The sequence below is a fragment of the Lemur catta genome, chromosome 6 (assembly GCF_020740605.2).
Source record: "Lemur catta isolate mLemCat1 chromosome 6, mLemCat1.pri, whole genome shotgun sequence".
NCBI classification, from domain to species: Eukaryota; Metazoa; Chordata; class Mammalia; order Primates; family Lemuridae; genus Lemur; species Lemur catta.
In genome coordinates this window covers 90,421,172-90,447,696 of record NC_059133.1, presented here as the reverse complement: position 1 = coordinate 90,447,696, position 26,525 = coordinate 90,421,172, and the positions used below count along the sequence as shown (strand labels likewise).

At 43.2% G+C, this 26,525-nt stretch overlaps 1 protein-coding gene across 1 annotated transcript; it reads left to right on the top strand.

The window, feature by feature from the left end:
• The first annotated feature begins 18,227 nt into the window (after positions 1–18,227).
• Positions 18,228–26,236, top strand: GABARAPL1 (GABA type A receptor associated protein like 1). Its single transcript, XM_045554341.1, has 4 exons — positions 18,228–18,598; positions 22,452–22,530; positions 23,584–23,702; positions 24,916–26,236. Exons 1-4 carry the CDS (start codon positions 18,509–18,511, stop codon positions 24,979–24,981), a joined length of 354 nt encoding a protein of 117 aa, XP_045410297.1. The 5' UTR covers positions 18,228–18,508; the 3' UTR covers positions 24,982–26,236.
• Positions 26,237–26,525: the final 289 nt, after the last annotated feature.

Below are 26,525 nucleotides of genomic sequence, written 5' to 3'. Positions count from 1 at the left end.
GGTTAGGATCTGACCCACTTAGTTTGACATACTGCTTTGCTCTGCTCTCCTTACTGGTGGTTGTATTCCCACACTTACCCCAGGGAGCTAGGAAGGTCTCTCGCAAACTATTCCATAGTGGCTTAACTTAAGCCTGCTTCTAGGGGCTACCCTTATCTGGAGGAGGGCAAGCAGCAACACCTTATCCCACTTTAGAAGGAGCTTCTTCCTTCAATTTTGCTATATTTTCCTTTAAAGTACGATTCATTTTTTCCATTTTTCCCATAGATTGAGGTCTCTAGATGTAGGGCTTTGCTTACTTGCTGAGTTACTTCCGATATGAAGGAGGGTCCATTATTACTCTGCATAGAGGAAGGGAGCCCGTAGCTCAGAATGTGTTCCTTCAGGAGGATTCTGGTAACTTCAGACACTCTCTCCATTCAAGTAGGATAAGCCTCTACCCAGCCTGAAAAGGTATCTACTAACCCAGGTTTAGGCATCTGAGTGAAATCAATTTGCCAATCATTGAAAGGCTGGGTCCCCATATGTTGGGTTCTCTGTGCCGTGATTTGCTTTTCTGTCTTTGGATTGTTTTGAGAACACAGAGAGTAGCTCTGTGTTATTTGTTGGATAGTTTGATGCAAATGGGGTCCTCTTAAAATGAGGTCCCACCAAATCCATGAAGGTGTCATGCCCATAACGTGTACATCCATTTAGATGCCTTATAAGAGGCTGAACCAAGGTTTCAGGTAGGAGAATGAGTCCATGAGAATTTTGTCTCTACTTAGCTGTGCCGTATCTAATGTCAGAGTCCCAGTCTTTGGTTTTATAGGGGGTTTATTTTTATCTAAATCTAGCTGGGGTATCAAGCCCCTGAGGAACAGATCACCTTTAGTGGCCTCCTTAGCAGCTTTGCCAGTGGCCTGTCTTGGTCCAGTTTCAGGTTCCACAAGTCCCTTAAAAACCCTGAGGCAACACAGTCCAGCAGTGCTGTGAGGTCATCCTAGTCTCAGGATCCTGCCATTAAATGTGACTGGGTACCATTCATAATCACTTGCATAATATCATTAATGGCATGTAGGTTCTGCATGAATCTAAACTCACTGGTATGGGGAATTTAAATTCTTTCTGTACATCCTGCGATCCTGTCAGCCTATAATGCCTTGCTCGCTTTTTGGCAGCTTCTTGCAAATGTTAAAATGATGTGCAAATGTACTGAGGCCCAAACTTCAAAATGAACTGCTCTGCAGTGACAGCCTCCTGTATGCTTCACCAGGCCACGGCATTCAAAGGTGTCCCTCAGGAGCTTGGTGGCACCCTCGGAGGCGAGTTTTTGCCACTCCTGGTGCTCCCACTGCTCACCTAGGTCCAGTGTAGCCACCAAAAACGTCAGGGTCATCGGCATCGGTGGCAGCAGGAGTAGCATTGGCTCTGGCAGCAACTCCCCAGAGCCTGCCTCCTGGGTCCACAGTGACAAGTATGGCTACTTCCCTGCCACCTGGCCTCTTCCCCTGGCCTGGCTCGTGGAGCACCATGCACGGCTGCTGCTGGGGGGCCAAGGCAGTGGCCAAGGGGTCGGGTCTGGACCCCTGAGGGCGCTTCTGCCTGTGTGGCTTGCTGGTGGCAGCTCTCCTGTGTCAATGAAAAAGTCCACGAATTGAGTCCTCACTGTCAATTGTACCCAGGGCTCATGTGGGGATATTTGGACTGGAGCCATTAGTGAGGCATGGGGCCCTGGGCCCCCTCCTTTGTCATCTGAGTCTTGGACTTGAAAAACTATTTGCTGTCCTGGGAGTTTCTTGTTACCTGAAGTCCTTTGCAATTTGGGGAGTGTTCTTTCCAATGTCATTCCTCTTTACAATAAGTATACCAATTGTACTTCAATCTGGGGTGACTTTTTCTGCCCTTTCCCTTTGACTGCCTCAAAAGACCCTTGGTTGGTGCAGTTAACATAACACACATACCAGTTTCCGTTCTTCCCTAGCATTATATACTTTAAAGACAATATCAACAAGCTGTGAGGGATTCATGCCAATTGCCCCTTCCACACCCTATAGCTTCCTCCTTATATTTGAAGCACCCTGTCCTATAAAAGTCATATTAAATATGCACACATTTTCAGGGGCCTCTGGACCCGCATCTGTATATTTCTGACATGGCTAATAGATGTGTTCCAAAAATTCAGAAACATCTTCAATAGCTTTTTGTTGTCCGGGTACAGTGGCTCATGACTGTAATCCTAGTACTCTGGGAGGCCAAGGCAGGAGGATCACTCGAGGTGAGGAGTTTGAGACCAGCCTGAGCAAGAGCGAGACCCTGTCTCTACTAAAAATAGAAAGAAATTATATGGACAGCTAAAATATATATATATAGAAAAATTAGCCTAGCATGGTGGCGCATGCCTGGAGTCCCAGCTACTTGGGAGGCTGAGGCAAAAGGATTGCTTGAGCCCAGGAGTTTGAGGTGGCTGTGAGCTAGGCTGACACCATGGCACTCTAGCCCTGGCACAGGCAATAGGGCGAGACTCTGTCCCAAAAAAAAAAACAAAAAAAAAAAAAAACAAGCTTTTTGTTGTAATTCTTGGACCTTGTTTAAACACTTCTGTCTAACAACTCCCCTCCAGAGGCCTGCCAAAATGCACTTTCAGTAATGATTTATCCTCACACCATCTGCACTTGCATTAGAATCCCAATTTGTGTAAGTCCAATGATACCCTGCCAGGCGTCCTTGTGCAGTCAGGCTCCCTATCTGATATTTCCGTAATGGCAATTGCCCTGCCCTGGCTATGGGTGTCCTCTGGCCCAATTGAGTTCTCCACCAGGTCTTAGAAGGAGAGACCATTCCCACTTCCAAGTCACAACCCAGTGGGTGTAGGACTCAAGAATTAGGTCCAGTCACTCCCTCCCTGGCCCCTTTCATGGTGCCAAGATGGTGGCAGCAGCAGTGGGTGCCAGCAATTGCCCCAGGCCTGGCTCCGTGCAGGCTGCAACCCAGGCTGGCTGGGTGGCTCCAGTGGGGGGAAAGCTGCTCCTGTTAGTGCACTCCATGACCTCTACACTGGGGGTCCCAGCAGCACAAGCTCAGTGTGGCTGAGCTGCAGCACCTTCCTCAGTGTGTGGGGAGCTGGCAGCAGGGAAGTGGGTTCATGAGATCCGACCTGTTTAATCGCTCCCCAATTTTACCACACAGCCTTTCAGACTTTTTATTATGCAATTGCATGAAAGACTGTACATATGGGATCTCATCCTATTTACCTTATCTGTGACAAGATAATTCCAGTTGTAAGATAGTATAATAATTTAAGGTTCCATTCAATGGCCACTTCTTCTCCCACTCCAGCACATACATTGGCCACACACTATTACAACACCATTCTCTTTTAGACATAGACATATTAATAGCTGTAAGTTGGCCATTCAACCAAGATTCTCCCCAAGGGGCTTTCAGATGGAATAGAAACGGAGCCTCCCATGTTGACAAACAACAACGACTAACACAACATGACAAGTAGACAATACAGAGAATTTCCTGTGTAAATCATCTTAATGCCAAGGCCTTACCAAGTGAATGGGACCCAAATTCTCAAATGAGAACCAACATCTCCTAATCCAAAAGGAAATGAATTCCCCAGGTTCCCTAGTTCTACTCAACTGTGACTTTCACCCCAAATGGTGCCTACAAACAAATGCCCTGCCACAAGGCTGGAAGGTTCAAACATCTTCCTCAATACGTGGAATCAAAGGTCTCAATGTGCACACTGAGGAACTTACCAAAATGGCCAAGGCACTGACACACTTCCCAAATCTGTTTACTTTTCCTCCACAAGGTTCAGGTTGTGTGGATCTATGTCTAATTCAGGGAGGGAGAGATGGGAGTTTCCAAGAGTTAATCAGGCTCCAGCAGCTGCTGGTGTGGTCCCCTCCTCTCTCACCCCCAAAAGACATTGCTCCTATCAGCAAAGACCCATGGCTTGATCCAGGGCTGCTCCCCACCTCTTCTAGCCACAGCAGAAGTTGTAGGTTACTGCTCCACCAAGGCAACTAAGGGCCCACTCAAGGAAGCCAAACTTTGTTACTGAAAGTTTGGTACCTGTCCCCCTGGCTGAACAAAGAACAAGGACAAGTGGTTTGAAGAAAAAGAAAGAGAGGTTTATTAATTTGTCAGCAAATGAGGAGGATGTCAGACTCTCATTTTAAAGTATCATCATCTTCATTTTAAGCAGAAACGCAGAGCTTTTAAAGGGAGATTTCAGCTTCAAGCTACTGCTGTTTAGCATCTCTGGTGAAGACTATCTCGTGACCTCCACCCAGACAATTCCATTGAGCCATCTTCCCTGGTACAAAGAGCAAAGAATACTTCCCTGCCCCTCTGATTACTAGCCTTGGGCAGGAATGCATTTTTTAATTCCCAAGAAGAGCGGAGGGTGGTTACAGAGACAACTTGTAATACATTTTGTCTTTTTCAGGCCCTTACTTCTGTTACAAGAGGAAACAGCGGAGAAAGAGGGCATGTAGAACACTTGGGAAAAGTAGAATGAGGGAAAAAAATTTTCAAAGGTGAGAAAAAGCTTGGTGCATTTGAGAAATTTAAAAAAGAGTAGAGTAGCAGATTATAGGGAGCAAAGGAGAGAGCTCCAAAACATGAAGTCCAAGAGGGAGAAGGGTTATTGGGGGAAATGAGTCTAGACTATATTTTACATGCATTGAAAAGCCATGGAAAGATTTTAAACAGTAAGTCACTTGATGTAATTTGAATTTTAAGACAACTCTTAATGTTACAGGAGAATGGACTAGAGTAGGACAAGTATGAAAGTAGGAAAACGGGAATAGTAGATATGAGATGATCGTGGGTAGAGCTAGGTGTGGTGAGAACAGAAGTAGAGATGGAGATAAATATAGGGATTTGAAAGATTTATTAGGTTGGGGAAGACTGGAGGAAGACTAGACTTAGGGGTGTGAACTGAAATAAAATCTTAAGTCACCCGGCTGACCGAATGGATCCCCTCTTGGCCAAGGGGACCCCAGAAATACCCTAAAGCTGAGATGCTGGCCATGAGAAAGGAGATCAGACACACCTTGTCATGTCCCCTTCCCTTCTTGGAGATATCCTTTGTAACTCATTAACAGGCCTAAGACAATGCAAGACAAAGCTTAAACCACACCTGCAGGTCATCAGTTCACTCAACAGATCACTTGAGTTTCAGTAAATGACCCTGGCTTGTCCTTGATTAACAGACATCCTTATCTTAAGTTAAAACATTCCAAGACTTTGGACCAAGCTTCCTTTCTTTAATCAATTACAAATCAAAGAATCTGCCCCCACTTAGAAATGTCCTGCCTTTTTGGGCCAAACCAATGTATGCCCTCCACGTGTTGACTTAGGGTCTTATGTGTAATTCCTGTCTCCATGAATATATAAAACCAAACTGTAACCCACCTAACCTGGGCACATTTTCTCAAGACCTCTTGAGGCCATGTGCTCCAGGCTGGTTACACACATTCAGCTCAGAATAAACCTCTTTAAATTATTTTACAAAGTTTTGGTCTTTTTTCTGTTAACAGGGGAAAATTCAAGACAATAATTTGTAAAAGTGGGGAAAAGGCATTTGATGGTGAAATACATATGAAGTTAATCCAAGACAAGGCCCACTGCACTGAACAACAAGGAAAGCTCAGATGTTCCAATGAAATAAATCAAGTTTTCTTTGAAATTGAGTGAGTTAAACTTCAATTTGTGAAAAAGAAAAGAAAAAGAAGTTCCACATTGGACCTTTAAAATGTGTAATGTTTTTAAGACAATCCACTGGAGACAGTGCAGAGACTGTTGGATATGCCTCTCTGAGACTCTGGGGTCTGGACAGGAGGATATAAATTTGGAAGCCATAGAGTTAAATGTGTATTTTTATATATAGGCATAAATGAGATCAACTCTCCCCATCTTCACTCTCCTTTTTATCTGTCTTGCTCCTTCTTTAATTGTTCATTTTCTACTAGTTTCTTCCCTCATATACAGCATACAGGACTTTAGTATGAGTTGTATACTGTAAAAGGGAGGGCAGAACATGAAGTGGAAGAGGAAAAGTGGTACATTGTCAAGCCTTGCACTAAGCAATTTGGATGCTGAACTTGAAGACAATGAGAAGCTACTTAATGTTTTATTGACAGGTAAGTTTCACAATGTGGTGAATGTTTTAGAACTATACCCTGATGGAAGTTTGAGGTCTTAGCTGAAGTGCGGAGAAGGCAGGTCTTAATTCTAGCTAGGGGCATATTGTGAAAATCTTAGTTAAAATCATGAGAGTTTGAAAAGGAACATTTTGGAGGTGGTGGTGAAATGACAGTCATTATTTCTTCATTTCAACAGAAAATTCTAAGCTGTGCTTAACCTGAAAAAATAAGTAACAGAGTGGTTAGGAAATATGATTTTCACACGATTGTTCTCTAGGTCTTTCCTCTAATCCTAAGCAGTGGAGATTCACTGACCCCTCTGTATCAGCACAAATGACCTGGACACACACGAGCTCCCTGCAGCCTGGCAGTGCAGCACCACTTTGCAGCTTCCTCCGAGTTTCCTGGGGTGACTACGCTGGACAAAAAAAAAACACCTTCTCTGTCATCTTTTACTTGCCAGAACTGAAGCTCCTGAAAACAATTAGGGCTGTGTCTAGTGTGATGTCAGTATCTGAAGGAAAGTGTGAATACCTACACAGCAGGAGGAAATGACCCTGGTAGCACAAAGCTCCTAATCTGAGTGGGAGACCTGAAAGATGGACATACACAAGGGCAATGCAAAGTCTCCTTTCATGGGGAAGCGGGGGCTGCCAGAATGTTCACTGGACTGCGATGACGAGTTCTGCCTGTGGTTTGGAGACAAGTACCACAGTACAGGGTGCTTTGCAGTGTAACAGCCTCCATGAACAAATTTCAACAACCCTTGTCTGTTTTTTTTATACTGTCCTCTTAACTAACTACTTAAACTTTTTGAGTTGTTTCCCAGAGATGGCAGAATTTTTACAAGACATAGGAGCTGAGATTCCCAAGTTCCCTGTGCAACAATTCTGATGCTAAGAATCATCATCCCCCATGACCTGCCCCAAGGCATGTGGCCTCTCCTTCAAAAGCCCATGATCTCTGTTGGTCAGGGAGACGGATTTGAGACTATTTCTCCTGTTCTCCCGACAGACATCTTTCGCGTTAACATTCCTTTCTTCCTTGGCAATCCTTGTTGTCTCAATAACTGGATCTTTGTGTGGTGAGTAACTGGACCGAGGCAGAGAGCCCCTTGTGGTTTGGATAACAGCAGTGCCCACCTAGTCCAGGTCTAGGTCAGGAACTGCAGCATAAACTCTTATCGAGTTGGCCTTGTAGGTATGGCTCTAAAAGATCCCTATTAAAGGATCTGATTAGTTGATATGTTAAGAGTTTACTTGCATATGAAGATATGGAAATAAAGGAAAAACAGGAATTATTTAACAAATGTAAGTGTCAGGGGATTAAAATGACAAAGTCCAGGGATAGCGAGTTTTGAATTTTTTTCCTTGGGTAAAAAAGGCTTGGCCAGAAGGTAACCAAGAGACCAGTATGGGGAGTTTGCCTTTGAGCAATCTGACTGGGAAAGCAATTTCAGTGATTTATGGATTATCCAAGATAATGGAGAGTTCACCTGTGGAAAATATTTAACATGCTGTCTCTGAGTAACGTTGGCCAGTATCCTTCCACTGGCATCTCCACCCCCGTTAACCCAGAATTTCTCACAACTTTAAGAGTCTGCAAAGGGTACCATGAAAATAGTAGTGTTTGGGTTGAAATCTGAAGGATGATAGAACTTTAAACATCAAATAAACAGTATAAAGGCATTTTCTGTTTATGAGCACAGATAAAAAATGAGAATGTGAATCATGGAGAATGGTAAAAATTCCAAGAGTGATACGATAGGAATGAATCTGGGAAGACAGGTTGGCATCATTTTATGGAAGGCATTAAATGTGAGCATAAGCAGTTTGGACTTTATCCCGCATTTGATGAAAGCCATTGTAAGTTTCTGAGGTGGAAAAAGGGATAGTGTACCTTTTAAGATCCTGTGGGGTAATTAAAGATCCTGGCCCCAATCCAGCTCAAGGAGGCCGAAAGAGTTGAGTTAAAACAAAGAAATCCGCCAGGCACTGCCCTGCCCGCCCCAGCATGACTGAGACCATGCTGACCTTTATGGAAGACAGCCCTACCGTGCCTGGTGATGCACACCCCATCCCCAAGTTGATGTTTCTTTGTTTGTGGCTATCTAACCCCTTGCTGTCTCTGGGTGCCGCACAGAGAACTGCCCAGCGTGTTTACGTGCCCTGGCATGTAAGTTCCCTGAATAAACTCACATCTCTTTTCTCTGGTCCTCCAGTTTGGGTTCTTTGGATCAGCTCCCATAATGCCGAGGCTTTCCTTCCTTCCTTCCTTCCTTCCTTCCTTCCTTCCTTCCTTCCTTCCTTCCTTCCTTCCTTCCCTCCCTCCCTCCCTCCCTCTTTCTTTCTCTGTCTCTCTCTCTCTCTCTCTGTCTCTCTGTCTCTCTCTCTCTTTCTTTCTTTCCTTCCTTCCTTCCTTCCTTCCTTCCTTCCTTCCTTCCTTCCTTTCTTTCTTTCTTTCTTTCTTTCTTTTCTTTCATTTTGAGACAGAGTCTCGCTCTGTTGCCCGGGCTAGAGTGCCATGGCGTCAGACTAGCTCACAGCACCCTCAAACTCCTGGGCTTAAGCAATCCTCCTGCCTCAGCCTCCCAAGTAGCTGGGACTACAGGCATGCACCACCATGCCCTGCTAATTTTTTTTTTCCTATATATATTTTTAGTTGTCCAGATAATTTCTTTCTACTTTTTTAGTAGAGACGGGGTCTTGCTCTTGCTCAGGCTGGTCTTGAACTCCTGAGCTTGAGCGATCTGCCCACCTCGGCCTCCCAGAGTGCTAGGATTACAGGCGTGAGCCACCGCGCCCGGCCCATGCCAAGGCTTTAAAGGCCCTTAATTTGCAGAACAGGTGCTCCTGTTTTCAGTAGAAGATGAATAAGAGAAGTGAAATCCAGAAGACAGGGTAACCAGTATGGCTATTGAACAACCCCCAAAGGCAAAGCCTCTTTAATTTCTATGATAAAAGCTTACTGACAAAATTATGAAATGAGGCCGACTTTCCTCACTTCTCTATTTGTAGGCTGCCCAGTATTCAGCCTTCAACTGTTTACGTTGCCCTTTGGTTCTCGCTGTTCCTGTCTGATACATGATATTACAGCTCCAAGTATCTAAACTTTTCTTGGGTTCCGGTTTGTACATCAAACACCCACATACAGGATCTCTTTTATACTCCCCTGTTGCATTACACTTAGGACCTGCTCTCTCCTACAATAGTAATACTAATTCTTGTGTTAGGTCCGGAGTCAAGAGGGAGACATATGAAGTCTCAGGTGTAGCAAAATGTTGTTTATTTTGAGTGTGTGGGTGTGGATGGGTGGAGGCCAAAAGAGTGTCCACTACGAGGGAGGGGAAAGCCTTGGCTTTTATAGAGGGTTTTCTCGGGAGGAGTGAGCAACACCTGCAGAGATAGGGGAGGGGAGTAGTAGCTTCCTCCTTATTAGGCAGCGGGATAGGAATGCCGGTGCAGCTGTCTGTTAGATTTATAACTTCCAGACTCTCCAGACTCCTGCGGCTTTTGTCTCACAGGCTTTATGATCACTATCTAAGTATTACGTCCTATACATGTTTTTTGGGTTCCCACTCTAAGTAAACCCAACAACTGTTAAGTGGTAGAGTCCTATCTTCTCCCTCTCCCAAAGTTATAAATTCAAACTCAGTAAATACCAAAGCAGATAAATGCAAGTCCAATTTAATGGGGACAAAATTTCATCAAGGGTCAAGTAACAGGTTAGTAATCACAACCACTTGAACGCCCCCTGTGCTCTTAGCGCAGTACCCACTGACTTTACCAAACTATATGTTCTCTTTTTTTTTCAGTGTTGGAGGCTGGGTTGTAGGGAAGTAATGTAATCTGCAGAGACCTGAATGACAGCCTGTTTTACACTCAGCTTTCTCAGACTTCAGACAAACACCAAACTGAAAAATTCTTTGCTTTATTTTTTATTTAGTTTTTACTTTTAAATCAAATCTATCTATCCATACAGATTAAAAAGTCAAATAGCTCCGAAAGTATCATGAAGAAAAATAGCACCTTCGCACCACACACACATTTTCTACTCCCTGCTTTTTAGCTGATATTTTAAACCTACATTTCTCCAAATAGCATGCATATGCTGCTATTCTTGATTTTTATTTTCAGTTTGGAACATTATCTATTGACTTGCTATTATAGAAGATGAATATGAGGCTCTTTTTTTACCACCACCATCTCTACCCCGGCTACCATCACACATCTGAATATTTCTCATGCCCACCCATCTTCCACATATAGTTATGTCATAATTTTTTTTTTTCTTTTTTTTTTTTTTTGTTATGTCATAATTTTGATTAGGTCAGTATAAGGAGAAGCGAAAAAGAAAGCATTAATTAATGGTTAAGAGCCAGAAACTGTAACAAGCTGGATGAAAGAATTTCAATGACTCCTAAATGTGTTTTTATAATCCTTTCCCTTAACTAAGTACTTGACCTTTTGAGTTTTTTCCCAGAAATGGTGGATTTTCTACAAGATAAAGGAGGTGAGATTCTGAAGGCCCCGAGGGCAGACTTCCTGATGCCAAGATTCACCATCTCTCACAACCTACCCTCAATGCCTGTAGTCTCCAGTTAGTTATACCATGACCTGCCCCAAGGTAAGGGGCCTCTCCTTTAAAAGCCCTTGATTTCCTTTAGCTGGGGAGAAATCTGAGGCAGCTTCCCCTGTTCTCCTGATGTCTGTCAGATTAAAAATTCCTTTCTTCTTTGGCAATCCTCATTGTCTCAATAACTGGATCTTTGTGTGCCAAGCAACAGGACCTAGGCAGAAACCCCCTTGCAGTTTTGACAACCAAGCCGGGCTTAGGGGTTAAAATTCTGGCTTTGCCCTTTAATCCCTGTCCAATCTTGGTGTAGTCACTTAATCATTCCGTGCTTCATTTCTCCATCTGTAAAGTGATGATAAAATGAAGTATTACATTATCATATGAGGATTAAGGGCGTTTATATACAGGTATTCACATATTAATAAAGCATGCATATTAATCAGTAGTAATTGCTTTCGTTGTCTTGTAAATTACCTTCATCTCACTCTTATGCTAAATCCTGTTTCCTTTATCCCATGTCTTTTCCTTTCTTGGTTTATATCCTCATTTTTGGGGTGCTTCCTGAAAATAGGTACATGAAAAGTAAATTTTTGGAGAGCTTCTATGTCTAAGAATGTCTTGAGCTCCCCTTCCCCTTAAACAGTAGTTGAGCTTGGTATAAAATTCTAGGAAGAAAATAATTTCCCTTAGAATTTTGATGGTATAGCTCTTTAAATAAAGTCTGACCAAACTCCCTCATTGTGTGAGACTCTTAGTATTTGATTGTTGGACCTCTAATTTACATTCCCTTCCCCCTTCTTCTCTCTCTGTCCTATTGCTTTACTTTCTAGGAAATTTCCTCAACTTTCTTCTAATACATCCACTGAATTTTTTTCCTTCTCATATTTTTAATTTTTAACTTTTTGGTCTGTAGACTCTCTGTTTATCCTGCATAAATAATAAATCTCCAGTCTATGCAGGGATGGGGGGAGACAATTGCATGGCTGTATTGGGCTAGGGAGGTAACCTGCCTGTGGAAATGCCCAAACCTTTCTAAATTCCCTAATGAATAATAGGCCACTTTTGACTTTCCCAGATTTGCCAGATTTAGGTTCCATTTCTTAAATCACTCTGTCAGTTACTTATCATTTGTCAGTCTTCTTTTTAGACTTAATTGATTTCTGTTTTCTCCTCTTCTTTAATTTTTGTGAGTTTTTTACTTGTTTTTTTCTTTTCCAGTCTATCTCTATTTCCTAGGCCTGCCATAACAAAGTAGGAGAAACTGAATGGTTTAAACAACAGAAACTTATTGTCTTACTGTTCCGAAGGCTGAAAGTCTGAAATCGAAGTGTCAGCAGAGTTAGGTCTTTCTGAGAGAGGATCTGTTTCATGCCTCTCTCCAAGCTTCTGGCAGCCTCAGGTGTTCTTTGGCCTGTGGATGCCATTTTTCCTGTGTCTTCACACCCTCTTTCCTTTATCCATGTCTGTCTCTGTCCAAATTTCCCCCTTCTATGAGAATGCCTGTCATATTGGATTAGGGTCCACTCTGCTGACTGAATCTTATTTAATCATCTGCAAAGACCCTGTTTCCCCAAAAGGGCACATTCACTGGTACTGGGAGTTAAGACATTAACATCTTTTGGGGAAACCCAATTCAACCCATTACACAGTTATTTTAGTGGAGTTTCAGGAGTCAGCAAAGCTAAATATAACTTTTCCTTCTATCATCTTGAATCAGAAGTCTACCCTTCACTCCTTTGATGATGCCACACAAATTTGAGTCTTTTTTTTCCCTTTGAGACAGAGTCTCAATTTGTTGCCCTGGCTAGAGTGCAGTGATATCCCTGCAGCTCACTGCAACCTCAAACTCCTGGGCCGAAGCAATGCTACTGCCTCAGTCTCCCAAGTAGCTGGGACTACAGGCACACACCACAGCACCAGGCTAATTTTTCCATTTTTAGTAGAGATGGGGTCTCACTCTTGCTCAGGCTGGTCTCAAACTCCTGACCTCAAGCAATCTTCCCATCTCAGCCTCCCAGAGTGCTAGGATTACAGGTGTGAGCCACTGTATCCAGCCCAAATTTGAGTCTTTATATCATGGCCTAGCAGAGGCACTGAGGATATAAAAACAATATAATGCACTGTTTGTGTCCTTTTATGAGACGGTCAGTAGGTGAGGCCACAAGAGGAGACAGAGGAGAGGCTCAGGAAAACAAAGTTTCCCACAGTCACAGGTCCTAGAGACAGGAGACATGGCAGGCCATGCAGAGCCACGTGGGAAAGACACCAGGGTGGTCGGCAAGCAGAAGACAGGATGGAGGAGAGGTTTAGGCCCGAGCATTCATTGGAGTTGCCACAGAGAACACAAGGCAGGTAGGGTAAACAGTTTAGGACTGGCTAATCTGAGTAATTTCTGTGGACTCTAAACTCTAGGGGTGGTCCCTAGTTGCCTCATACCTGGCCCTGGGATGATTAGGGTAGAGGAGTGTTGCCTGCTGGGGTATAGAGGCCAGATAGAGGAGGCCTGGCTCTGGACTGGTCAGTTTACATAGTGAAGGCATCCTCTTGGCTGAGCCCTTGCCATCTCTAAGAGTTGGCTAGCCCTAGGAGGGACAGTCTCTTCCCAGCCAGAAATATTTTTTAAAATGTCAAAACATAATACACCGAAAATAAGTCTCTCTCTGTCTCTCTCTCTCTCTCTCCCTGTCTCTCTCTCTCCACACACACACAATACATATGTCATCAAATAGTATTGTGCATTGGAAGAGACTATATATATCTCTCCAAAAAACAATGAGACACAATAGGCATCATATTATCTAATGAACAAAAATATATCATTATTAGGGACTGGGTGCCATTAGAACTCCCTCAAATGCTGTATTTCTTTCTCTCTCTATCACGTCTGCCTCTTTGATTGTCACTTTCTTCATCTCCCCTATCTGGTGACTGCATGAGACTAAAACAATAGCCACTGTAAGCCTCACATTATCTGCTCTGGTTTGAATGTTTGTATTCCCCCAAAAGTCATATGTTCAAATCCTAACCCCCAAGGTGGTGGTATTAAGAGGTAGGGCCTTTGGGAAGTGATTTAGTCATGAGCACAGAGCTTTCAGAAATGGATTAGTACCCTTATAAAAGAGTCCTGTGAGAGACTCTCTTTCTTTACCTCTGCTGTGTGAGGTTAGAGTAAGAAGACAGCTGTCTGTGAGGAAATGTACCCTCACTAAATGCTGAATCTGCTGGTGGCTTGATCTTGGGCTTTCCAGTATTCAGAACTGTGGGAAATAAATTTCTGTTTATAAGCTACTCAATCTATGGGCAGCTGGAAGGCACTAAGATCTCATCCAAACTTCATCACCAAAGAAGAAGAATCTTACTTCCCTTAGTTTATATGTGAGAAATTTTAAGGAAAAATTCCAACTAGTCTTGTGTAATACATCTGGCCTTCCAAATGGTCAAGGCAGTAAGGCTCTATGATTGCTGGGTTCCACTAGAAGAACCATGTGGTGTCAATGTGGGAAGAGTAGTTCCCTCCGAAACCATATATATCCCCCCAAAACCAGTGAGACATAGTGGCCATCATGTTATCTAATGAACAAAAATACATCATTATAAGTGCTATGACAAAGAAAAGCACACAATGCTTTGCAAGCACCTAGAAATAATACAGAACACAGACAAATGAAATGAAAAGGTTTCCTGGAGAAAGTGATGCTAGAACTAAACCCTGAATGATTAACAGGAATTAGCCAGAAAAAAAAGGAGAAAATGTTTTCATAGGAAGAGCCTTTGAGAATATCCAGTGGCCAGAAACAAGAGCAATATGGGGAAAGGAGTAATTTAGCATGCCTGGAACATAGAGTGCAAAATAGGAAATGGCTATATATGAGGCTAAAGAGACAAACAGCAGTCAGATTGTAAGTAATCTGTTTCTCTTCTAAGGAATTTGAATTTTCTCCCAGAGATTTCAGAGAACCCTGACCACTGAATGATATTAAGAGGAGAAATGGGCCGGGTGCAATGGCTCACACCTGTAATCCTAGCACTCTGGGAGGCCAAGGTGGGAGGATCGCTCGAGGTCAGGAGTTCAAGACCAGCCTGAGCAAGAGTGAGGCCCCCGTCTCTACTAAAAATAGAAAGAAATGATCTGGACAGCTAAAAATATATAGAAAACATTAGCTGGGCATGGTGGCACATGCCTGTAGTCCCAGCTACTCGGGAGGCTGAGGCAGAAAGATCGCTTGAGCCCAGGAGTTTGAGGTTGCTGTGAGCTAGGCTGATGCCATGGCACTCTAGCCCTGGCAACAGAGTGAGACTCTGTCTCAAAAAAAAAAAAAAAAAAAAAAAAAGAAGGGAAATGACACAATGAAATACGGTTTTATTACATTTATTCTGGCATCAGTGAGCTCACTCACTCTCTTTTTCCTAAAGGTGATGAGGACAAGATTGAAGACCAATTAAGAATGTGTTTGAGTAATAGTGGTGATTTTAAAGCCTGCCCTGGAATTCTTTAACACTTCCCCCATCCAGAGGTAGAATCTGTGTCCCCTTTCTTTGAATCTGGGCAGAACTTTGTGACTGCCTTGAGGAAGAGAATGAGGCAGAAGTGTCCCTTTGAAGCTAAAATGACTAGGTTACAAGAGGCTGTATGCTTTCTGCTGATTTCTCTTGGGAAATTTGCTCTAGCTTCCATGGAAGAAGTCTGTCTGGCTTGCAGCCACTCTGTAGAGAGACCTACAGTGAGACCATATGGAGAAAGAAAGAAATGGCTAAGGAGGCCCAACTGTTTGTTTCTTCCCAGGCCAATCACCAGCAGTGCTAGTGAAGAAGCCTTCAGAGAAGATCCTATCACCAGTTACCATCAGACCAAAACCAAATGAGACCCCATGAAGGAATTGCCTAGCTGAGCCCCACAACCTCAGATTTGTGAGCAAAACAGATGATGTCATTGTTTTAAGCTACTGTTTTGAGGTGGTTTCCTATAAAGCAATAGATAACCAGAACCATAATCCAAGTAAAAAGCAATGAAGACTAAACTAAGGTAGTGGCAGTTGGGATGAACCAAAGTGAGCACACTGAGATTATTAAGAAGGAAGATCTATCCATGCACAGTCCTAGGGACAAGAAATGCATTCCTCGTCTTGGAGCCAACTGGTGTAATCCTGATGGTTTCTGGCACTTGTTTTATGGAGGTAGCTTATTTAAAAATTCAAATTAAATAACAAAATACTTTGTTTCAATTCTAAGCTTAGTAAGCAAATTTAGTAAATGGCAGTATCTGAACTTCTAGCTATTATATTTCTCATTGGAGATCAAAACACTGAAATTCTGGTTTTATATATCAGTTTAAACATGATAATATAAAAGACCCTCAATAAATCAGACCTATCTATATTGTCAATTCCAGCTGTTTTCAGATTCTAATGCTTGATTGGGGAAAAATATAAAAAGCATTTTAGGAGAAATAGAAGAAATACAAATACAAACTCTATATTAGATAATGTTAGAAAATATTAGTAATTTTTTAGGTGTAATAACAATATTGTGATTATGTAGGAGCATGTTCTTATTCTCAGGAGAAATATACTGAGTATTTTGGGGGTGAAGTGTCATAATATCTGTAATTAACTTTCAAATGGAAAAAAGTCTAGATGTTGAGCATATTGTGTTTATCATACTATTTAAAATTCTGTGCATGTTTGAAAATGTTCAAAAAAGACTGGAAAAAATTCTGACCCTTAAAAATATTAAAAAAAAGAAAATTACAAGAAAAATTTGAAATGGATATTTGAGAAGATGTGAGGTTTTTAATGTAGTATTTTGTCTTTGGTTAAATAAGGGATTTTGAAATATTTTTATCTGATTGTGTTAGTTTGTAAAATTTGCTTCTATATAATAATTCTAAATATGCTAAGAATAAAGGAAAAGAGCAAACTTTGAAAATTGACAGATTGTGTATTCTAAAATAAAGTATTAGCTTTTGGAAAGCCTTGTGGCAGAAAGATTAACTGAAATTTCATCTCCAAATTATTTTCCATATATAACTTGCCACTGTGCTTTGGTATTTTAAAAATAAAGGTTAAAATCAGCATTTTTAACCAGTTGTGATTGCTTCCAGTAGATTTGATCAGAAAAACAACATTGTTAACATTTTAATCTCCACCATAATTTGCTTTCTCAACTGGTTGTAAAGAACTCCTTTGAAAGATTTAGTTATATTTGAGTCAAAACTAAAATGGACATTAATTAAACTATCTTCAGTTGGAAAATAAAGTTTGAAAATTATAAACATGTAATGTGATAAAGTAGCCCATGGATTTTCATACATAAAAAAGACTGAAAGATGCCATGGAGAAAAATAATTAACATCAAGAAGTGGGACTATGCAATTCATTTTCTCGTGCCAATGATGAAACTTACTTTCTTTTGTGGATTTGTGTCTTAAATTAGAGAAACCGAGACCCTGAGAGAAGATAGGCGATGGGCCTGGTGTTGTCTATTATTTTTCAGAACTCAACCGCTTTGCGCAGGGCAAAGCAGCCCTTTTCTTGCTCTTTTTATTTGTACAATTTCTGCCTTCCTCCCCTAAAAGACCCCCGGAATCGCTGCCCATAGTAGCCCTTGGAAAGGCCTTTGTCCTTTGATTCTTAGTGGGCAAAAGGGACCGCCAGAGGGAGGCTTCACTGGCACCTGCCCCAACACAGTCTTCACCAGCAATCCAGGCTGTACTTTTTATTCACGTGAGGGATATTTAACCAGTAGAACCATCCTTCAGCCGAATTTTTACAGAAGAAAAAAAAAAAAATGTTTGAGAACCTCTGAGTTAATCACCTAAATTGCTTTATACTTTCTTTTCCAGACGACAGGCCCAACTTTTGGGTTAACAAGAAAAAGTGAATCATTTCTATGTTTGAACGTACGTGAACCTCTTAGTAGTTACCACTGACATCACTTCATTGGACCTTGATTACACTTCATGCCCTTCACCTTACACATCCCTCCAAATTCCTGAGTCACGCTGTGTTTGCGCTGCTGTTCCAGGAGCAAACTGCGGCAGGGACCCAGGCGAAATGAGGCCAACGCGGGGGAGGGGGCTCGGCGGGAGGCCGCGGGCCGAGCGCTCGCGGTGCCAGGCGGGGGCAACCGACCGGGCAAAGGGACATTTGTCCACTGGCCAGAGAGATCCCGTGAGACCCGGTCCTTTCAGCGCCGGACGCCAGCTACCCACCAGCTGGAAAAGGCTGCATTCTCGCCCTTTGTATTTGTTTGGGGACCCAACCAAGGAACAGCGAAGGCCAGGGAAAAAGACATGTTTACAACATTTTGGGTTTTTTGGCTAAAAGCCATCTTTAATGTCACAGTCACAATAAAATAATCATTAGAGAGTTTTCATGTTTGCTTGTAAGGAAATCGATTTGGAAAAAGCCTAGACAGAAAGAAAACATGCTGAAATGGACAATGTCCCCGCGCACCCACCCCCGGCGCCTGCCGCGTCCCGCAGGCTGGGGGCGGGGCGGGGCGGGGCCTGTGACGCCACCGCACCCGCGCGCCGGGGGCTTCTGTGTGCCCAGCTCCCCGGGAAAGCCGCCGGGACTTCTTCACCTGGCCGTCGCTCATCTCCAGGCAGAGGTCCCCGAGAGCCCTTCTGAACGCTCGGCCGGGCAGTGTTGCGACGGGAGGCGACATTTCCGAAGCGATTCCGGTAACATATTGGACTCGGAGGAGGGAGGCAGGACGCGAGAGACGCAGCCATCGGCGACGGAGGCAGGCCCCGTCCGGGGATCTTGGAAACCCTGCGGTCCACCATGAAGTTCCAGTATAAGGAAGACCATCCCTTTGAATATCGGAAAAAGGAAGGAGAAAAGATCCGGAAGAAATATCCGGACAGGGTCCCTGTGAGTGCGAGGGGAGCGGGGAGGGGAAGGAGCACGGGGCAGGGGCGTCGCGGGTGGGGTGGGGGGGCCGTGATGGCTGCCCTGGGGCGCCGAGGGGCTCTGGAGCAGGGACGTCCCTCCAATCCCTTCACCCCGAACGCCCTTCACGCCCTTCACGCGCAGCGCCAATGGACGTTCGGACTGCGGGCCTATGAAAACCCGCACCCCCGGGGCCGGTCCCCATCTGTGGAGTTGACCGCATTTTTAGAGCCGAGCCTGCGTGTTCAGTGACTCAGCGGTATTCAGAACGCGTGTAGGGCCCCGGATCCGCCGTCTGTGCGGGAGCGATCGGGATGGGGCCGTGGGTTCGCTGCGCGTGACAACGCAGGACGATTGTCATGGCAGCGGCTGAGGCGGTGGGGTTTTCTCCCACCGATTTCTGCCTTGGATCATTCGCCTTGAATGAAGTTGACTTTGTTCGTCCTGTCATTGGGCTGGGGAGGAAAAGGTTCAGAAGCCAGTAGATTCTTTTGTCGTCTTCTCTCAGACCCGGGGAAGGGGCGGGGTGCGCCCCAGGACAGGCCTGGCCCAGAAACACGGTCGCGTTCTCCGCGCGGCGGCCCGCCTGCCTCGGCCTTCTGGTCCCCGGGGCGAGTGGCGGCGGCCGGCCCTTCCCGGGGATTGATCCCCGCACGACGGAAGCTGGCTGCAGTAAGGCAGGCCTGAGCCTTTTCGGTCCGGACTCCAGATTAAGTAGTTACAACTAGTGCAGGCAGTGAGCAGGAACGGAGAAGAAATATTAAGGCATCTTTCAGCATCCGGGCGTTTTCTCCCATTACCCCTCCCCCGCCCACTCGGCTGGGTTTCTCCCTCCTGCAGGCTGCGCAGCCCAGTTGGAAGGAGGAAGGCTTCTAAGTGGGGTAGAGGTGACAGCACCTGCTGGGTTTTGGAGATGGGGTAGCAGAGGTTTTAAGGTTATGCTGTTTATCTTCAGGCAGGGACATTAGGATAAGGATTACATGTAATTTAAAGGTAAAAGAATTGCAATTACCTGATGTCTTTTCTTGACCCGCAGGCACCCTTTGGGATTCTTCTTCAATCTTTACCTAACTTGCATGGTTTTATAGCTACCAGGAGCAACCTGAGCCTTAGCCCAGCCATAGAAAGCCCTTGCACTTTTTCAGTAAGGAAGAGAAGACATGAGGAGGGCTTTTCCATTTCCCAGGAATTACACACGAAAGGGTTTTCAGCTGAAAGCGGGGGGCTAACTCTTACCCAATAAAGGATCCGTCACAAATTACTTTCCTGATTTCTGGCCTCTGGATGCCTGCTTTTAAAGTTTCCCTTAATTCTAGTTATACCAATCCTACTCTCAAGTAATATTTTAAAATGACAGCTAACTTTCACTGATAGCTTACCATGTCCCTGGCAGTATTGTACTCTTTCCATATTCATTTACTTAATCCTCAAACGATTATAATCCCCATTCTACAGATGGACGATCTGAAGCACAGAGAAGCGAAGTAACTTCCTCAAGGTTTCACATTGCTAGTCTGTGGCAGGGCCAGAATTCCAACCCTGTTTTTTAGGATTCCAACCCTGTCTCTCGGGCTCTGGAGCTCTGTGAGTCCATACCCTCCATGGCATACCCTGTCTCAATTTCTAAAGCAGTTCTCTTAACCAGAATTAATTAAGTATGCACTGTGTGCCTCGCACTGTTAAGCATTGAAAATAGATAAATTGTTGCTGCCTTCAGCGCACCACGGGGCAGTGTGGTGCCAGAAAGGCAACCCAGGAAACAAAATTCCTGCCATTTGTTCAGAACTCGCTGAGTACAAGGCTGTGTTCCAGTACCTTTACATAAGTTATGGACCTGTTCATAAATCTAATTAAAATTTACACATTTTCCTCCAAACTGAACTTTCGCGGAAATGCCCTGTGCCCTTTGGGAGAACCCTTAATCTTGCTATGCCAAAGTGCCCCGTGTTCGGTCAGCTCCAAAGAGGGTGCGAGAGTAAATGATTTCTAAAGCAAAGCCCCTTCCAGCTTGACCACTGGTGTTATCAGTCACATACTGGACTGCTTACATCACCTGAGCTTAGCCCCACCAATACCTCTGTATAGCTACTGTCCGCAAGAATAGGTGTGCTTATGCCTTGGGAGACAGCGGGTTCATGGGATCGTGAAATTATTTTAATAGATACAGCATATTGAAAACCTGCAACATAGCAAGAAAGTGTTAGGAACAGATGGTCTGTTTTTAAAAATTCGTTATCAGCCCTATTGAATGTTAGCCACATTTTACAGATCAGGCAAACTGAGACCGGAAGAGGCAAACCTTCTAGCCCAGGATCCATTGTAAGTGAGGTGTAGAGTTGCGATTCCCAGAAACCCGAAATGTTTTCTGGTCAACCAAGGCTTTAGTGATTACCCTCCCCTTCCTGTTCTCTCTGAATGCGTCCCTGCACTCAAGTTACTTCAGTCTGCTTTATCGCTCTTTCTGTACCTTCCTTTGTGGGTTTCATCTCTTCTTACTGATAGGAGCTGCCAGGTCTCAGAGTTACAATGCTAGGCGCCCTCTATTTCCCTTTGATTTCATCAACTATGCTGTCTTCTGTCCATCCCCACTCTTGTGCCTTCACTGGTCTCTCTCTGGAGCTTTCCTTACTTTTTCTGTGTCATTTTTGACTCAAATTTCTCTATCCCAGTTTTTATTTTTAAGTTTAAATTGTGATCACGTCCCCCTGGTCTTCCTGGTGCGGGATTCTTTCTGCTAACACGTTTTTCATTAATTTTAATCTGTTCCTTTAAGGTAAAAGCTTTAAACCCCTCTCGTCAAGTTAATCTTCATGTTTAAATAGTTTATAATTTATGAAGCATTTTCACATAAAATTTTATGTATTGCTTAAGTTCACATCATATTAATACCATAACTTTGTAAATGACATGTTGAAATGTTACCTTTCTTTTACTCCTTGGAATACTGAAACTCAGAGACGTTAAGTGACCAGTTAAAGTTCACACAGCCATTAAAAATACTTGTCCAGTATTTGTTTCTGCTTCTTCACTTTAACTTTTCTTTATTTTCTATACTTTGTATCTAGAATGATTCTATTTTCTATACTAAAAATTTGAAGCTCATGGTTTTACAATAGATATTTTCTATTTTGTAAGTTTAAGTGTATAAAAAATCTGTTTATATATGTCTCTCTTCATTTTTTTCTGTTTTTATTACAGAAATACATGATCTTTATAAAATTTGGAAGTGTTGTCGAAATGCGTAATGTGGACAATGAAAATTCCTTAAAATTCTAACATAATCAGTATTGGCAAATGGGTTATTTTACTGACATATTACAGAATGTCATTACAAGAACTATTTTAACACTTTTTTTATTTAATAGTGTAGAAACATTTTTTGCAGTCTTTATTGGAAATTTTGACAAAGTATAAAATTTACACATTATTTGCACTTTTAATAAATGATACTTATAAGAAAGAATAAAACTAATAGGTGATCAGGACCATCTGAGAAGACCCAGTCTCCTTGATGGTCTAATTACATACCAAAAAATGTATGTCCTGTAGTATATCGTGTAGGTAACTTGTAATTACTTAAAATCAAGGTTCTTTTTGCTCTTCATCGTGTGCACTCTCTAGTCTCTTCTTACTGCAGTAATGAAACTATAACGCCCCTCACGGAATTCCATTTCCCCATATGTTTTGTCAGGGGTAGGGGGACCGTAAGAAATGGAAAAGTTGTATTGGGCCTAGACAAACCCACTTCCAATAGGGTGGCTGTAGGATGTGGAAGGAAAAACACCAGGTTGGATTCTGTAGTTTTTATCTCCCCACTCACCCCCTCTCCTTCCAGGTGATCGTGGAGAAGGCCCCGAAAGCCAGGGTGCCTGATCTGGACAAGAGGAAGTACCTAGTGCCCTCTGACCTCACCGGTAATGCTCTTTCCCTCCCCGACCCTTCCTCCTGTGACAAAGCATTCTCCGTCCTTATTATTTGCATGAGCTGTGAGATTGAGAGGAAGTACGGAGGCGAACAAGTGAGTGGGATTCTCCAGAGAGTTAGGTCATTCAAACATGACATCACCGCTTCCCTTAAGCATTTCCCGCCACCATGTCTTGTTTGATTTAGGACAAACAGAGCACAAAACATTGAAAGGAAAGATCAGATGCTCATTCTTTAAGCCACTTTTAAATTTCAGCTTTTGTTATTGTGATAAAAATTTGTTCTGAAAGGAAAACCAGCCTAGTTTCTTGGGAGGATCACATTTTAGAATTTCTTAACTAAATACTTTGTCTCCTCAAGCTCCAGTTGTTTGGGGGTTTTTTGTTTTGTTTTGTTTTGTTTTTGTAATAGGTTTTGTAGATTCTGTTTGGAATTATAAAGAATATATTCAGTCTTCACCTTGATCCTTAATGGAATAGCCACTGCATCTAGGAGACACTAGAAAGATTTGATAGATAAATTTCGTCCAGAGTTAATAGATTTGAGTATCAGCCTTCCAGAAAATTTTCAGTATTTTCAGGAAAAGGCAAAGCATTGATCTCCACTCATTGCCCCAACGTGGAGTTGAGTGACCACGCTAAGATTACCAGAGTCCAGTAGACCTTTTCCATTATTAGTTTTTCTAAGGGTGGGAGTAGGGATGAAAGGGTGTTTCAAAGTCAGGTTTAGACAATGATGGGAATGATTTGGTCTGGATATACCTAGTATTCTCTTAAAGTAATCCTCAGGCTATGAGTGAATATAGTAACATTAGGTCTGAGATATAAACTCCACTATGGCATGTCAGGGACTACATGGGCCTCATTGAGTTTCACTTTTTATTTTGGAAGCTCTAGGACAGTATTTGGCTCCACTTAGATGGTATATAAAGCTGGTGTTTACTCTCAAGGGAACAGATGCAATAGTATTTTTTCCTGGGACTTACCATTCTAATCCCTTATTTTCTTCCTTCTTGACTTTCTTTTCCTTCTTCCTTCATCCAGTTGGCCAGTTCTACTTCTTAATCCGGAAGAGGATCCACCTGAGACCCGAGGACGCCTTATTCTTCTTTGTCAACAACACTATCCCCCCCACTAGTGCTACCATGGGCCAGCTGTATGAGGTAATAGTCTTGGCCACACAATGCTGGATGCCGTCCAGTGCAGTCTGGCATCCTCTCGGTTTTGTTCCGTGTATGTTGATCACACACCTGGGAAGTGGGGCAGAAGGTGTTATTTGTCAGGATCCTCTTACACATGGTAGTGTAAGGCTCCGGGAGATTAGATACCACTTGTTCTTTAGGGATTGAGCACTCTGCTAGATCTAATCCTTTTGAAATCTCTTCTCAGTCTTTCCTGACTATAGTGTTTTAATGCTGGATGGTTTTTATTGAAAGAGCAGGAAATGGTTCTTAAAAGCAAAAATGCCAAAGCATTTACCCATTTGCAGTTCCTGTTAGTCTTGTTGGTGACATATAATTTGTAGGGAACTATGCATTCAGATCCCAGTTCATTGTTTTATTCCCATTTAACAACAAACTGAGAAAGCAAATAATAGTAAAGCCAGCCCCTTTTTAACTCAGATGCTAAACTCCTCAGACTGAAGGTGTCTCTTCACAGCACCCAAGTTTTGGCTTTAGACAACCACTTAGATCTAAACATGGGCAGCTTTGCTTCTTAGAACAAACACTGTGAAGGAGACTTCCCGTTATCTGGCCACAGTAAATCAGATAAAAAGAACTTTACTATTAGGACAGAGTTTTTAAATGGATTCATTTGTCTTAACAGATAAAACCAGGGAAAATAATTCATGTGATTTAGTGTAATTGGTAAAGTGTCAGAATCTAATATGAGAAAACTATACTAAAGGACTTTATCATACTATAAATATAGCCTAATATCATAACTTTATTATTTTGTAAACTATTTCACATACAATGCTGCCTTCTGCTGTGTCCCAGTAGTGAATTACATAAACTTCTAGTGAACTCTAATCTTTTATTCTGTAGCGTATATTCCCTATTAGTATATATTCCTGTATACATGTCTTGTGGGATCTATCCTTGCTAGCGTGAACTTTTTAAGGGCACAAACTGTGCTTTAGTCATCTTCGTATCCCTGACACCTGTGGGTATTATGTTCTCCATGAAGCTTTTTTGTTTGTGAATCAAGAGTTCAGAGTTTAATTCCAACCTCTTCTGTATATTCTTTCTTCCTCTTTTTAATGGGGGTGGACGATACCTTCCAGACCTACCCTACAAGGTTGTGTGCAGCCCAGAATCCTAGAGAAGATGAATGTGAACGATTTCTAAACTGTTGTCTTATCTCTTCCCCTAGGACAACCACGAGGAAGACTATTTTCTGTATGTGGCCTACAGTGATGAGAGTGTCTATGGGAAGTGAGTGGTGGAAGCCCAGCAGATGGGAGCACCTGGACCTGGGGGTAGGGGAGGGGCGTGTGTGGGACTTGGGGAAGGAGAGGGAGGCTCCCACCATGGAGGAGACAGGAGGTGAAGACATCGAGAAACATTACACCGCACACACCATCATCACATTTTTACACGCTCAATTGATATTTTTTGCTGCTTCCTCGGCCCAGGGAGAAAGCATGTCAGGACAGAGCTGTTGGATTGGCTTCCACAGAGGAATGGAGATGACATAATTTCACAGCATTCTTGAGAATGAATTTTTGTGCAATTTCATAGAAGGGTCAGGAGGTGGGTGCGCTGGGGCCAGTGATGATTACAGTCCAGTAGCAACTCCCTGCTCTTTGGGCAGAGATTTGATTTTTGACATTTGCAAAAGACAAGTAGGGAAAGGGGACAAGAATGTTTTAGGACTTGTTGTAGTTAGTGGACCACGCCTGGGGACCAAAAGACACAGTGTAATTGAAGCATCATGGCCCCTGATCTCACACCTCCTCCTTCCCATCCCAGTCATAATCTCACAGATGTCACAGTGCCACCCCAGGGGTGGCAGTAGACATCGACCCAGAAGTTTAGATGGCGCTCTCTTACCTTTTATTAAGGTGGTTATGATTACGAAGATAGTTTTGATAGCGTTAAACTGGAATTGATGGAGTGTTGAGCATCTCAGTCTAACCTAACTTGCTCTCTCTCTGGTGCCGCTTATCCCACACCTACTTTGGAATTTAATGAGCCTCAGGCATTTCCAATTGCAGACTAAAACCACTCCTCCAGCATCTCCTTAGCATTTTCCACGTATAGGGACAGAGATGTCTTATGTAGGGAAGGGGCAGGTATGAGGTAAGGTAGGTAACACCTCCCACTCAACCAGAATTCTTGCTCCCATGCTGCTGCCCTGCGGTCTCACACGCACAGCAATGCTACGTGATGGCCGGCTGCTTCCCTCCTTCGGTTTGCATCCGCCGCAGCTGCTAGTTAGAAAAGTTTGGAGGGACGACTTTCAGTAATTCATGGGGATTTTATTGATTTATTTTCACTTAGGGCTTATGTGGGGTGGGGGTGGGGAGCAGGAATTACACTCAGATGTGACATTTCAATTCATCTCTGATAATGAAAAGGGTCCTTCCTGTCGGGGGAAGCCTGTGTATCAGTTTTATCAGCTGCAGGTTCTTGTATAATGAAGTTAATGCCATCAGGCCAAGGAAATAAAATAATTGCTTATCTTAAAAATCCGTCTTGAGTTCAGAAATGTTGCCTTTATTTAGTATGTATTAGAATAGATGACATGTGGATTCTCTGAATGAAGAACTCCGAGTGGAGGAGGCTATTAGCAATGAATGCGCACATATGGCCAGACCTGCGCGTGTTTACTCAGCTCTTTACTGACCCAGAGTTGCTGTCCAAGGTGAATGTTTGGTGGGGCAGTGTGCCTGGTGCTTGGTGATATGTGCGTGATTTTCTCCTCCATGGGTAAGTGCATTGTCATTGCTTTTTGTGTTTCTTAAGGCCGAAGGCGGAAGA

Coding starts and splice junctions, on each gene's coding strand:
- GABARAPL1 (XM_045554341.1), top strand. CDS start 18,509: ATGAAGTTCCAGTATAAGGAAGACCATCCCTTTGAATATCGGAAAAAG. Junction 22,531..23,583: donor AGTGCCCTCTGACCTCACCG/GTAATGCTCTTT, acceptor TCCTTCATCCAG/TTGGCCAGTTCTACTTCTTA. Junction 23,703..24,915: donor CCATGGGCCAGCTGTATGAG/GTAATAGTCTTG, acceptor CTCTTCCCCTAG/GACAACCACGAGGAAGACTA.